This window comes from Acanthochromis polyacanthus, chromosome 9 (assembly GCF_021347895.1).
Source record: "Acanthochromis polyacanthus isolate Apoly-LR-REF ecotype Palm Island chromosome 9, KAUST_Apoly_ChrSc, whole genome shotgun sequence".
In the NCBI taxonomy this organism is placed as follows: Eukaryota; Metazoa; Chordata; class Actinopteri; family Pomacentridae; genus Acanthochromis; species Acanthochromis polyacanthus.
In genome coordinates, this window is record NC_067121.1 from 17,216,158 (window position 1) to 17,228,278 (window position 12,121).

General features: G+C 39.4%; 2 protein-coding genes across 2 annotated transcripts in view; both read right to left on the reverse strand.

Annotated features, from left to right (window-relative positions):
- The window catches only part of LOC110963558 (retinal-specific phospholipid-transporting ATPase ABCA4-like), a 55,764-nt gene extending 52,642 nt beyond the window's left edge, over nucleotides 1–3,122 (reverse strand). Inside the window, exons 1-4 of the mRNA XM_051953451.1 lie at nucleotides 2,509–3,122; nucleotides 737–849; nucleotides 389–482; nucleotides 88–229 (exon numbers count right to left, since the gene is read on the reverse strand). Coding sequence (XP_051809411.1) covers nucleotides 88–229; nucleotides 389–482; nucleotides 737–802 — 302 coding nt within the window. The 5' untranslated portion in view covers nucleotides 803–849; nucleotides 2,509–3,122. The remainder of the gene's footprint in view (nucleotides 1–87; nucleotides 230–388; nucleotides 483–736; nucleotides 850–2,508) is intronic.
- Nucleotides 3,123–3,639: 517 nt separating this feature from the next.
- LOC110963553 (rho GTPase-activating protein 29-like) overlaps nucleotides 3,640–12,121 on the reverse strand; it is a 44,113-nt gene continuing 35,631 nt past the window's right edge. The window contains 12 exon segments of the mRNA XM_051953476.1: nucleotides 3,640–4,576; nucleotides 4,579–4,977; nucleotides 4,980–5,496; nucleotides 6,132–6,432; nucleotides 6,997–7,229; nucleotides 7,450–7,587; nucleotides 7,767–7,955; nucleotides 8,128–8,291; nucleotides 9,039–9,137; nucleotides 9,491–9,625; nucleotides 10,004–10,173; nucleotides 11,527–11,714. Of these exon segments, the coding sequence (XP_051809436.1) occupies nucleotides 4,326–4,576; nucleotides 4,579–4,977; nucleotides 4,980–5,496; nucleotides 6,132–6,432; nucleotides 6,997–7,229; nucleotides 7,450–7,587; nucleotides 7,767–7,955; nucleotides 8,128–8,291; nucleotides 9,039–9,137; nucleotides 9,491–9,625; nucleotides 10,004–10,173; nucleotides 11,527–11,714 (2,784 nt within the window). The 3' untranslated portion in view covers nucleotides 3,640–4,325.

The window sequence follows — 12,121 nt, forward strand, 5'->3', positions numbered from 1 at the left end:
ATACATTTTGGAAACGAATGATTTTAGACAAACCACCAATTACAGTCAAGGTAAAGTAAGGTTTACAAGTGTTGATTTTATGCTTACATTGAGTTGTTATAGTTTGACACTACGCCTGGGGACTCTCCTCGGGTTGGATGTCTGAAGCATGGGTTGTTGCTGTTGCAGATGATGCCCTGGATCCAGGGGAGAATCCCTGCTGACGGCATAGCCTTGTTAGGGAAATGACCTGAAGAAACAGAGATTACACGGCGGGCATGTGAGGAATTGTGACGTCAATTTAAGTGTTTCCAAAAGGCTATCTTTCCTATAAAAACAAATCCAGCTGATACAGGTTGTAATCTAGCTTTTTGGTGCTGATGGATCGTAGTCAGGAATTTGTTCTTACACTCATGTTGTTGGTACAGTGGGTTGGCCTTCCTCAGCCACACCAGGCCAATGAATAACAACACTGGCCAGAAGATCTCCACCAGGAAGCGAATCTAGACAGAAACAGGTGAAACAGTCACATACAGCATATTACCAGAACACAAGAAACACTTGCATGATACAATGCAGCTGCCACAAAATAAGGCAACCAAGTTTAAACATAAATACGTTGAGTTTTTATTAAGATTTCTATGTCAGACTGATGCTAATACAGTTTCTGAGGCTGTAGTTTGCAGTGTTGTGTTGTTTCACGTTGCATCATGCTGAATAGTTTATCTAAACTTTTGTCCAAGCTCAATAATTTTACCTTCTGTCTCTTGCGAAGAGTCCAATTTTTCCATAGTAACAGGCGGATTTGAGAGCCTGTCTTCATTGCTTTGCAGCTCAACCCCTAGAAGGGGTCATCAGACTGTGATAAACCTGCAGGTACACAACTCTATTAGTGATGGCATAGAGACACTCAACAAACGACATCACATTACTGGTGAACAGTAGGACTCAGGGTTTAGTACTTTGGTTTTGATAACACTTGCCTTATCTTGGTCTAGCTGATTATTTTAATACCAGACTTGGACTTGACTTTCCAATGATTTCCTAAAGCATTCGCAAAGATACAGTACTGTTCAAAAGTTTGGGGTCACCCAGGCAATTTCCTCTTTTCCGTAAAAACTCACATTTTTATTCATGTGCTAACATAATTATACGAGGGTTTTTTGACCATCAATTAGCCTTTCAACGCCATTAGCTAACACAATGTAGCATTAGCACACAGGAGTGATGGTAGCTGGAAATGTTCCTCTGTACCTCTATGTAGATATTCCATTGTAAATCAGACATTTCTAGAATAGTCATTTACCACATTAATAATGTCTAGACTGTATTACTGATTCATTTAATGTTATCGTCATTGGAAAAAAGCTTTTCTTTCGAAAATAAGGGCATTTCTAAGTGACCCCAGACTTTTGAATGGAAGTGTACGTTTTACTTTTTCAATGTATTTCCACAATCTTATTAAAAAAGCAACATACTTAAACTTCTACATATTGATACAACTGTCAATACTATTTCATCACTAGCAGCAAAAGTCATAAAAATAATTATTACTCCATGAAGAAAGGCATGCAGACATTATTGTCAAATCTACTGACTTTGTTCTGGATGTGAGTTTGAACTGACCTTGTCTTAAACTTCACTATACCTGGCTTTAGAATTAAAATTGTAACTAAAGTTGGATTTGTTTAAGGTGGCCGTGACAGACCATCCTTTAAACCACCTCTGGTAAAGCATACACCTTGCTGATGTGCTCCTGAGCATATCCCTACCAGTTTATTGTGTAGGCATATGAAGACAAAAGGTTTAGAGTTTCCCCACTGGTGTAGTACAGGCTGGTATAATATTAAAATTATTACTCTCAAACACTAGCATTAAGACCATTGTAACCTTGATGTCAAACTGTAAACCTGAATGATAAATAGAATTTGGACCTCCTCTGTCTGCCAGATTTATTATGAAAGACAAATTCAATTTGGAAATACAAGGAAAAACAAATGTCAACAGCATATATGGGTTATGTGCTGATGAAACTTCAGAGGATGTTGAACACAAGTTATTTGTTCAGAGTGACATGTCCAGTAGATTACTGCAGACTGCCAGACAGAGGATGCAGGGACATAAACACTTGTGTAGAAAAACAATGGGGGAACTGTAAGACTAAAACAGGAGAGTAAAGGCTATCATTATGTGTCTGACTTCTCTGAAATCCCCTCATTACTCAAACTGTAATTACACGTGACAGAATTTCCTTGCACAATCTTGGCAGAAAAAATGTAAAAAAAAAAAAAAAAAAAAAAGAAGTAGTTGTGGCAGACACATATCAAAAAATTACTGCACGAGTAAGTAACATCTAAATATCAAAATCAATAAAAACATTTCAAAGTCATCCACAACTATGCCATAATCTTTTGCTAGAATTTAAATATAGGAAAAACTAGCAACACACACCTGTTAGCTCTTACATGATCATCCAACACATTCAATCTTATCAACAGAAAGACTTAAATAATAAATTCTGATGCTTACCTCTTATAGAATAATAAAAAGTCAAACAACATCTAGAGAAAGAGGTTCACAAACAAGCTGAAGTAATGGAAAACATTAAGCAAGGTAGAAGCGCTCCGTATGACTCCTAGCTGCCCACTCACTCTCCTCTGCCTGCAGGTCAGCAGCAGTCCTAAGCTGATTGCTCTAATCTCCCAGCTCAACATGGGCAGGCAGAAAAAAAGACAACAGTCATCCATTTTGAGGCAGAATTAGGGGGATATCTGCTGAAGAGGGAATGAAGATCCTGGTGGAGAGAAGCACTGTTCCGTACTGAAAGTGAGGGATGTTTATCAAAAGACGCATCAGCAAGATTTCCCTTCACAGTCATTATACGCCTCTGTGGAAGAACGTCTTTCAGTTAAGAACCTGTGGAAGAAGCTACAATTTGCAGTTAATCATATAAGAACTAATCAGACTAATAGAGAAGAGAGTTTGTTTCAAGGTTTGTGATGCATGCATCTGAAATGGCTGACTCCTCTGACCAGCTTGCCGAGGTGGAAAAGGTGACTTGGTTAATTAGGTGAGGAGAAAATGAACCATTAGCAGTAGTACATTAAAACTGCTTGACCCTGCTGTGGGCTGTATCTACACCAGGTTTAGCCCTGGACAAAAAAAAAAAAAAAAAGCAAAATACAGAAATAATAACAAATACAGAAAAATATAACAAAAAACTAGACAGGCTGAAAGACAAAATGCAGTTACAAGTAATACACTAAAACAATGAACGGAATGTAAATTTGGGTCTACAGCACTATAGGAAAAAGCACAGATTTTCAGGGCAAATTTTTCAAATGCTACAATTTTTTTTTTTAAACTTGTCTCTGTCTTCGAGCAATGCACATTAAATAAACAAGTAATCTTAAGACATCACTTTGAGCTCTGGAGAGTTAGGATTGAGATTGTTATCAGTATGATCTGAAAATTAACAAATTAAATGACTAACAAATCAACAATAGTCATATTAATAAAGAAAATCTCCAGGTCTGGTACTCAACAGTCTTGTTTTTCAATTTACCCAACAACAAAGAAAAGCCAAAGATCAGAATAGTTACTAGGACACTGAAAGTTGTGTAACAGTTATCATAAATAATACATATATCAGAAAACAAATAACTGTTGAAAATAAACTTTTAATTTGCAGAAAGAACTATTGCATGTCATTTTCTTTACAGGCACAATAATGCAACAACACAAAATTGTGGTGACAAGCTTGGTGTATATATGAATGAATATAAAAAATGTAAACAGATAAATACGGTTTATATACTGAGAAAAGATGTACCAATCACACACAGGTTACCATGGACACATTAAAGGTAAAAACATTGAATTCTTTATAATTAAGAACCTTGTGTAAAGAATACGTCCATCGATTTCCTGTGAAATAAAATATGAATTAAACCAGTTCTAAAATTTAACGCAATGTAAAATTTACTTTTGAAACAAATTAGACATTAAACAAGAAAAGTGATCGGCTTACAGTTCTTTACAGACAGAAATCCATTTTGTGGCTGGCAAATTTTCTTTGGCATAACATCAAGGCAATTCATGCATTCATTTATTCAAAAAAAAATAGGACAGTGTTTGCTTGCTTTGAATGCTCAGAGCAACCACTGTTGACACCATGACTTTTACATGTAAAATTGAATATATTAGTACTTATAACACTTTCATGGTTTTTTTTTCACAGGGCCACTTTTCCTTCCAGTCTTGGCTTTGTACAGAAAACTGTTTGCCCCGGTATACATTATGGCACAGATACATTAATATTTACAGACATTGAAAGTTTTTTGGTGTCAGACAAAATGAGCCTCTCTGTGTTCAAGCTCTTGCACCCTCCGAGGTCGCAGTCTTTGGTAGATGGGTTTCGTCTCACTCGGGCTGAGGTCGTCAGGGCTGCTGGGGAGTGGAGACTGGGAGGGTGAAAGGGTTGCAGAAGTCGAGACCCCGGGGTCAATCGCACTGTCAGTGGAATCCTGTGACTGGAGCTGTGTCTGTGTGGGGGTTGTAAGGGCAGGGGATGGGGAGACTACCTGGGCATGGCTGGGGGGGCAAGTGAGGAGGTGCTGGTGGTGCTGGTGGTGATAGTGGTTACTGTAGTAGTCCAGTTTGGAAGTGTCATGGCTCTGTTAATAATGGAACCAGGGGGCTTGTAGAACGTTCCAGGAGGAGGCTGCAGAGTCCTTGGTGCCCTGAGAGTTAGTAGAAAGTTTGGTGAGTTGCTGTTCTCACTAGCTGAATTTTCTGTGTCATTTTCCCTTTTAGAAGTCCAAACAGGCTTGACTGGCATTGTGTAGACGTTTCTGGAGAACATGGTGGTAACACTACTCGTGGTAGAGACCACAGAGGCAGTGGTTACCGTTGGGCCAGCAGTGACAGGGATCGTGGCCTTTACAGGCTGTACTCCAGAGCTGGTAGACGGCAGGTTGGCTACTATCATAGCAGTCCTGGTGTAACATCATAGTGCTTGTATTTCCTGTCCCATGTTCTGCGCTGCATAGTCTGAGTGTCAATAAAAGGAGTGATGTAGTAGGTGCTAACCCTGGATGAACCACTCTGGCGAGCTTTCTCGGGCTCTGGTATCTCCTGTATAGTTTCAGTGATGGTGTCTCGCTCAACAGAGCCTGCATCAACATTATCAGCAGTGTTTCGATTATTCCTCTCACTGATCTGAGCAGGAGTGGGCAGGCGTTCCAGGGGCATGCTGATTGGTCGAGATATATGTCTGGCGCGCTGGGTGCGTAGCTGGACCTTTGGTGCTGTGATGGTGCTGGACGAGACGGTGGTGCTGGGACGGCCAAACACTAGGTTTGACTTTTGAACTTCTCCACTAGAAGTCGGGATTCCATTGAGTCTGTCCATGGCAGAGACCTCTGTTCTGTCTCTTCCTGGTTGGACCTTCTGCATCTCGTCCAGGATGTGTGAGGATGGGATTACCGAGGAGTATCGTTTGTACACTTTGGCGCTCTGAAAGGGGCATAATTAACAATCAGATTACAAATGCAGCATTAGTAAAAACTAAACACCCACTGCATTTTATCTTGAGCCAGGAACCAGATTATCAACTAAATGTAGGAGGTTGTGTAATATTTCCCCAGTTTTAACATCACTTTACTATTTGACCATTTAGTTTAGCATACATTTAAAAAATTTACTAATTATCTACAAGGGCATCCATGGTCTGGCTCCATATTATATGAAAACTTTGAAACCTAGGCTGGCCCATGAGAGCAGCTAATGACAAACTTTTAGCTGACTCCACGACCACACTGAAAAGCAGGCATGAGCATGCATTTTTAGTTACAACCCCTCGACTTTGCCACAGTCAGCAAAAGATTGGCAGACTCCAAAGGAAGGTTTGGTTTGGGCAGGGAGCTCATTTTTCTTTATCAATTCTGTGAATTCCTTAACATTTTTAACCAGTACATCATGGCACTGGTTTACAGTTCTTTTTACCAAATGTAAGATATAATGGTCGTCAGTAAGTCCGCACATCTCTTACTTAGGGTATAGTTTAAATGTCAGTCTGAAGATTATCTCACTTAACTGCTCATACTCTAGTATAGTCACATTCTGAACAATACAACTCAAATGCCACTCACTTCTTTGATGTCCATCAGGGAGGTAGAGTGTCTGCCAAGCTGTCTCACCTTCTCTTGTGGAGGGAGCTTGGGGGATGCCTGTACAGTGGTGGACATGTCGCACACAGGTGAAGTAGACACATCAAAGACTGTCTGGAAGTTTCGCACCAGCAGCTCCACCATCAGTGCCTGGTAGGGGTAGTCCACCAGGGAGGACAGGGACACTTCGGCATCTGTCTGTCGTGGCTTCACCAGTGTTGGGCCAAATATAATGCCAAGGTTACTTGCAGTCATCTTGTTCTCCTCTGCCTGTTCGGTGACTCTGTGGTAGGAAGAGCGATAATGAGAGTTAATCTCTTTTTTGGGTATTGTTCAAGTATCTTGGTCTGTGTTTTGAGAAATGCTACACAGAGTCACAATTAGAGACAGAGAGCAGAAGTGGCCAATATATAAAATCAAACTTGGTCAAAGGGTGTTGCCCAAAAAAGGTGCAAGCAAAGTTTAATTGAGCCACCTTTGATGGCAAGAGTCTTTAAAGAAATATTTAGCCTGTTTCAGGAAGCTATTAACTAATGTCGTTTTCTGTGATGTAATGGTCTAAAAGCTTACAATTACTCTCACCTATACAATTAAGTAAACAAATACTTGTAATTTATAGGCTAAGAATGTGTGTAATATAAATTTTAAATGATTTAGTTACGGAAATTTTTTTCACAGGTATTGGCCCTGCTGTTAGATTTGAATATCTGTTAAATGAGGGAATGAACTGAGGATAAGTTTTCTGTTCTTATGTTCTGGTGCTTCCTCTGTGATATAAGGAGGTCTCATTTTCCCCTAGAGTGCTCCTACAATGATATAGCTCAGCATTTTAGTCTAGAGCCCTTACCTGTTTAGATGTGCAATAAGGTAGCGCAGAGTCCTGTAGTTGGCTGCAGGGAGCTGGCAGAGTAGGTCTCTGATCTTAAAAATGACTCTGGTCAAATGGATGCTTGGCCCACTGTTCTCTCCTGGTTGGGTGCTGTGAGGTTTATCAGCCTCCTCCACAATCACCCTCTGGCACTCTTTGGCCAAGCCGATGATGTCATTGTAGAATCGATATTGGATCAATGGCTCTGGTAACTGAGGAAACAGCAATGTTTTACGTCCTTACCAGTAGAAAATGTTGTATAAAAACGTAAATGTTCAATTCAATCAGTTACAATTACATAAGAGTAAAACTTAAGATCAGTTTAACTTAGTATTGATTGAATGTACTTGTGTACTACATACAACAATATGGAGAACTTACACACTAACTGTCAATAACTTTCTGATTTCTAAGTTAGAATTTAAGACTCACCTGTCTCAGGTAGAGTTTGAGGACATTGCTGATGTCATGAGGTGAGAGGTCAGACAGCTCAACCAAGTCCTTTCCATTTTCAAATGCCTGACAGAGCTTCTCCACGCGTGATTTGGCACCATTCACACGATAAATTCCCTGTGAGAATAAAAGCAGTAAAAAGTCCAGGATATCTTTAATATAACAGAATCACATGAAAAATATATAAACCCAACTATGGTATTTATGGTGCTATAATAATTTTCATTCATTTCAAAACAAGATATCAGGTAATGAATCAGAACAACTGCACTAGATGAATCCTAAAAAATACCTACTTTGATGTTGAGGGCTCGACTCTCAATCTCAGATGTGCACTTCTTAATTATAAAGGGGATACCATCTGAGCTGTTTTTTGCTGCTTGGGCAAAGTCGATACCAAACAGGTGTAGTCTGCCTTGTAGCTTTTTGTGACCACACTGGATAGCGAGTGTCTCCAGACACTTCTTATGGCAGGCCAGGGAGCACTGGCAAATAAAACGAGACAGTCCATGTTCAACAAAGAAACACAAAGTGGCAGATTTCTTCATACTTGTTTTTTCTGTGTCAAAGAATTCTAAGCCTTTCGTGCTTTATTAATACGTATTACACAACACCGCTATCATTTCTACAGCTGATGAAAGAGTTTATGCAATATACCTCCTCACACTCGGCTCCGTGGAAAACAACCAGACTGTCACACTCTCTGCACTTAGATGGAGCTCGTAGTTTTCGTAGCTTATGGGTTTGTGCAGCTTTGGACATCTGGGCATTTCTGAAGGGGCCAGGAGAACTGGCTGTCTCTGTCACCATTTCTGCCAGACCTACAAAATTTGAGCAGTTAATAATTAAAGTAATAAACTAAGCAGCTGACATCATAATGTAGGGACATTGACACGCAGCAAAAATTGAGCATTGGTGTTCAGAAATGTTACAGCATTTTTATTGGGCTCACCATACAACATACAGTGTAGCTTGAGGCACTTTTCCTTTCATTTTATTTTATTTACAGATTCACGTACATAATTCACAGCCCAATTTAGAAAAATTCAGAAGTGTGTCATGGAAAAAAAAGAACAAACAAACATTTGCTACTTAGGGTAAAACAAACAGAATGGGCTGTCAAGTATTTTATGCATAAATTGACTAGTCCTAGTCATGTACGGTAGTTTGGAATTCACAATTATATTATAAGTCAAACCGAAGACCTGTTCAGCTTCTTCCAGTCTCTATAAGAGCTTAAACTTACTGACTGGGAGAGCCCAACACAGATACAGGAAGTGTAATGTAAGACCACACACCAAGACTAACAAGATCAACAACAATCCACAACAGACACAGACTAGTACTATAACGCTTTGTATTATGCATGACACTGTTGAAAGTCTCAAACAATTTCTCCTTCCTTTCCTGAAGTTCACGGTCACATAAATGGATACATTGGTTAGCTTTTTGTTATTGTAGACACAAGAACAACATTTTTATACATAAAAATGCGTACACTTGCCTGAGCAGAAAAATATACACAAAGCACAGTTACAAAGACAAAACAAACACACACAGACACTCACCATTGTCTGAGGGGGATGGGGGCTCCCTCTCATCCAAATCATCAGCAGAGGACATGGTTCCAGTGGAAGGAGTTCTGGGCAACCTTCGCTTGAAATCACCTGCACAAATAAATTACAGTCACGTTAAATTCAGTGTTAAATATTCCATAGCTTTACATTGTGACAAAGGGTTTCATAAGTCCACTAAGATGAGAGAGGTGTTGCCCAGTATGCAGTGAGGAAACTACACCAAAAGAAGATCACAATAAAAATCCATACATTCTGATCAGAGTTGTGCAACTTTAACTTTGCCTCTCTTCTGTTCTTCTCATTTAAATATCTTTTCCAAAATTATTGATCTCATCTGCACAAATGTTTCAGTTCCCTGCCTCATGTCTTCATCATTTTTATGTGTAAATACCATCAAGAACTTTTCTAAATTTACAAAAGAGTTTCATGTAAAATCCTCTTACCTGGACTGGCTGTAGGGGAGTCCATAGACCTTGACTCACTGCTGCCTCCAGCACTCTCCGAGTCACTACACATCCCACCCTGGCTCCCCTGACTACTGGAGGCCCAGGATCTCAGTGGAGCTTGGCTTCTCAGTGCTGCAAAAATCACATACAGACCACTGGTCACACAAAGACTGAATAACAGCAGAGTAATGCAGCTAAATGGTGTCTGTTTGTTTAGTGATATTGTTAGCTTCAGTTTCAGTTATTTATAGAAACAAGCATCCACATAGATATTCCAGCCTTGTGATGAGTAACCATTACACAACTTCAACTGTTCTGACTTTCGTCCTGAATACATTTCCATGACTCAGAACACAGGTTAAGTCCCTAAGTGGCTCATACAAAAACACAGGTATGTTTGGAGGCTTCCTGAACCCACAGACTGCTGTGAGCCGTTACCAGTCATTCTGGGCTTTTTTTTTTAAATAAAATCGTACATCCTGACACTGATATGTGAGTTGGATTATGTACCTTGTATGTCTGTGCTGCTGATGGACCTTCGCTCACTAATCTTTGCAGGTCGATGTGGTTGACTGTCCACTTCATCTCCACTTAACACATCACAGGAGGTGATTGATGCCTGCGACAGGTTGCCATGTGAGGAATGAGTGCTGCCCACTGACCTTTTATTGAACACAAACCTAGAAAAATGAAGTCAACATTCACAGTTTTGCATAAATTTAGCTGGAAGACAGATTTATAATGCTCCATAGCTTGGCATCACTATACTGCAGAGCGTGTGTCTGTTGGGGTTTTTCAGGACTGTTGATCAACACCAGTCACTCAACCATTACTTTACCAAGAATTTTAGTTTTTGGTTTTCAATTTCTGGTAAACATGTGGCAGAAAGAGCACAAGCAGTCTCATGAAAATAATGACAATGGTATTATTATGATATTTCCCTCTACTATAGGTATTTTGCAGTTTGTGTCTCTAAGGTCTCTGTAATATGTAGCAAGATCCATTATTTCATGTTTAAAAAAAAAGCCACTATGCTTTATGTTCATTAAAGACCTCTCACTGAGGACATACACTCCTGGTTCCATTGATTTGTTTTGATTAATCATCACAGCTTTTTCAGAAGTCAGTTGCTCTGTAGTCAAGACTGAAAAAGAAGACCAAGAACAGGAACAGAAACTGAAATCAGTCTCTGCAGTAGACTGCTAAAACATGGACTGTGATGTTAAAAATGTCTGTGACTCCACAATAATGAGGTGCAAACTTGGAATAAGTACTAAATTTACATTCTAGCCACAAAGACATTATTCAGCATGAATTTCCTCTTTACTGGAACTATTAGTGTTACAATGTCACTTATCTTACTATTAAGATATAACGATAAAACTGAAGTTATGAAGAATTGCTTATTTTCTTAGTGATAATGAGTGTGTGTGTGAGAAGCTGATTGTGGCACAGCTATGACAACTTAAGTACAGTGTTTTGAAAAACTCCAAACCAGAGCACAACTCTCACACTTGCAATCATTCCCGTTGCATTCAGCCTGCACCACAGAGATTTCCTGAGGAAGGGCAAAGAATTCAACACACGTTCGGTCTCCTCTAGATTTTCCCTCTCTCTCTCTTCCTCCCACTCTGACTCACTGTTGAGTCCCTTGCTGAAAGAAGAAGTGTGCAACTTCGGAAAGGGTGGGAACAACTAAAAAGATATTTTAAAACACTGTACTCTTACAGCTGAAGTATATTCCCAAAATCCCCCAATAACTACTACTGCAACAGCAAAAAGACAAGTTTTTGTATCAGGCATGTTTCAGTTAACACTAAGAGTCAGATTATGACAGCTTGTTCAACAGTCTACCTTGTGATGACTAATTTTAAACTATGAACCAATAATCAAAACCTGAGCAGCCTTAACTCTGAACAGGCTAGTTTCATGTTTCGCATGGTCATTTTAAAGCCACTAAGTATCCTTTCTGGTTGACTGAATATTCAGGAAGAGTTTCCAGAAGGTGAGTGTGCATTCATAGTCTCTGATACCTTGTATTGTCAGAAGAGATGGAGTCTGACTGAAGGTACTCTTTAGGCAGATTTTTGGGCAGGCTACGGACAAACTCAGCAAAGCATTCGCCTGGGTAATACAACTTGGCACTCTCACTCAGGGTTTGGTAGTGGGCAGGTAATGACACAGTCTGCGCCTGCTGCATCTGAAACCAGTTCACAGACACCTAAAAAAAAATACAAACAGATTTTTTTAATAAAACTGAATGGCTGAGTCAGCAAATGAGTATTCTAGTGATTGCAAATACATTTAAAAAATAAATAGCAAATATTCTTGCATGTACTCCTGATTCAATATTTCAGAATCAATAAGAAGAACATTCAAACATTGTCTGTATTCATAAGGATGAGAATCTGATCAAGTAGTGATATCAAACTTTTAATACTTGGAATTTTTCTGAAATCTGATTTCACAACTCAGTCCACTAGGCATAGTGGGGTTAACCACTCCCATCATTAAACTTTCGTGCTGAAATCTTGTAAAATGTAGGAGAAAATGTTTTTGTCCAAAACTTGCCAAACACAAAAAGCACAGAACATAGCACAAATATCACGGCCCAAACACCGGTCAGTT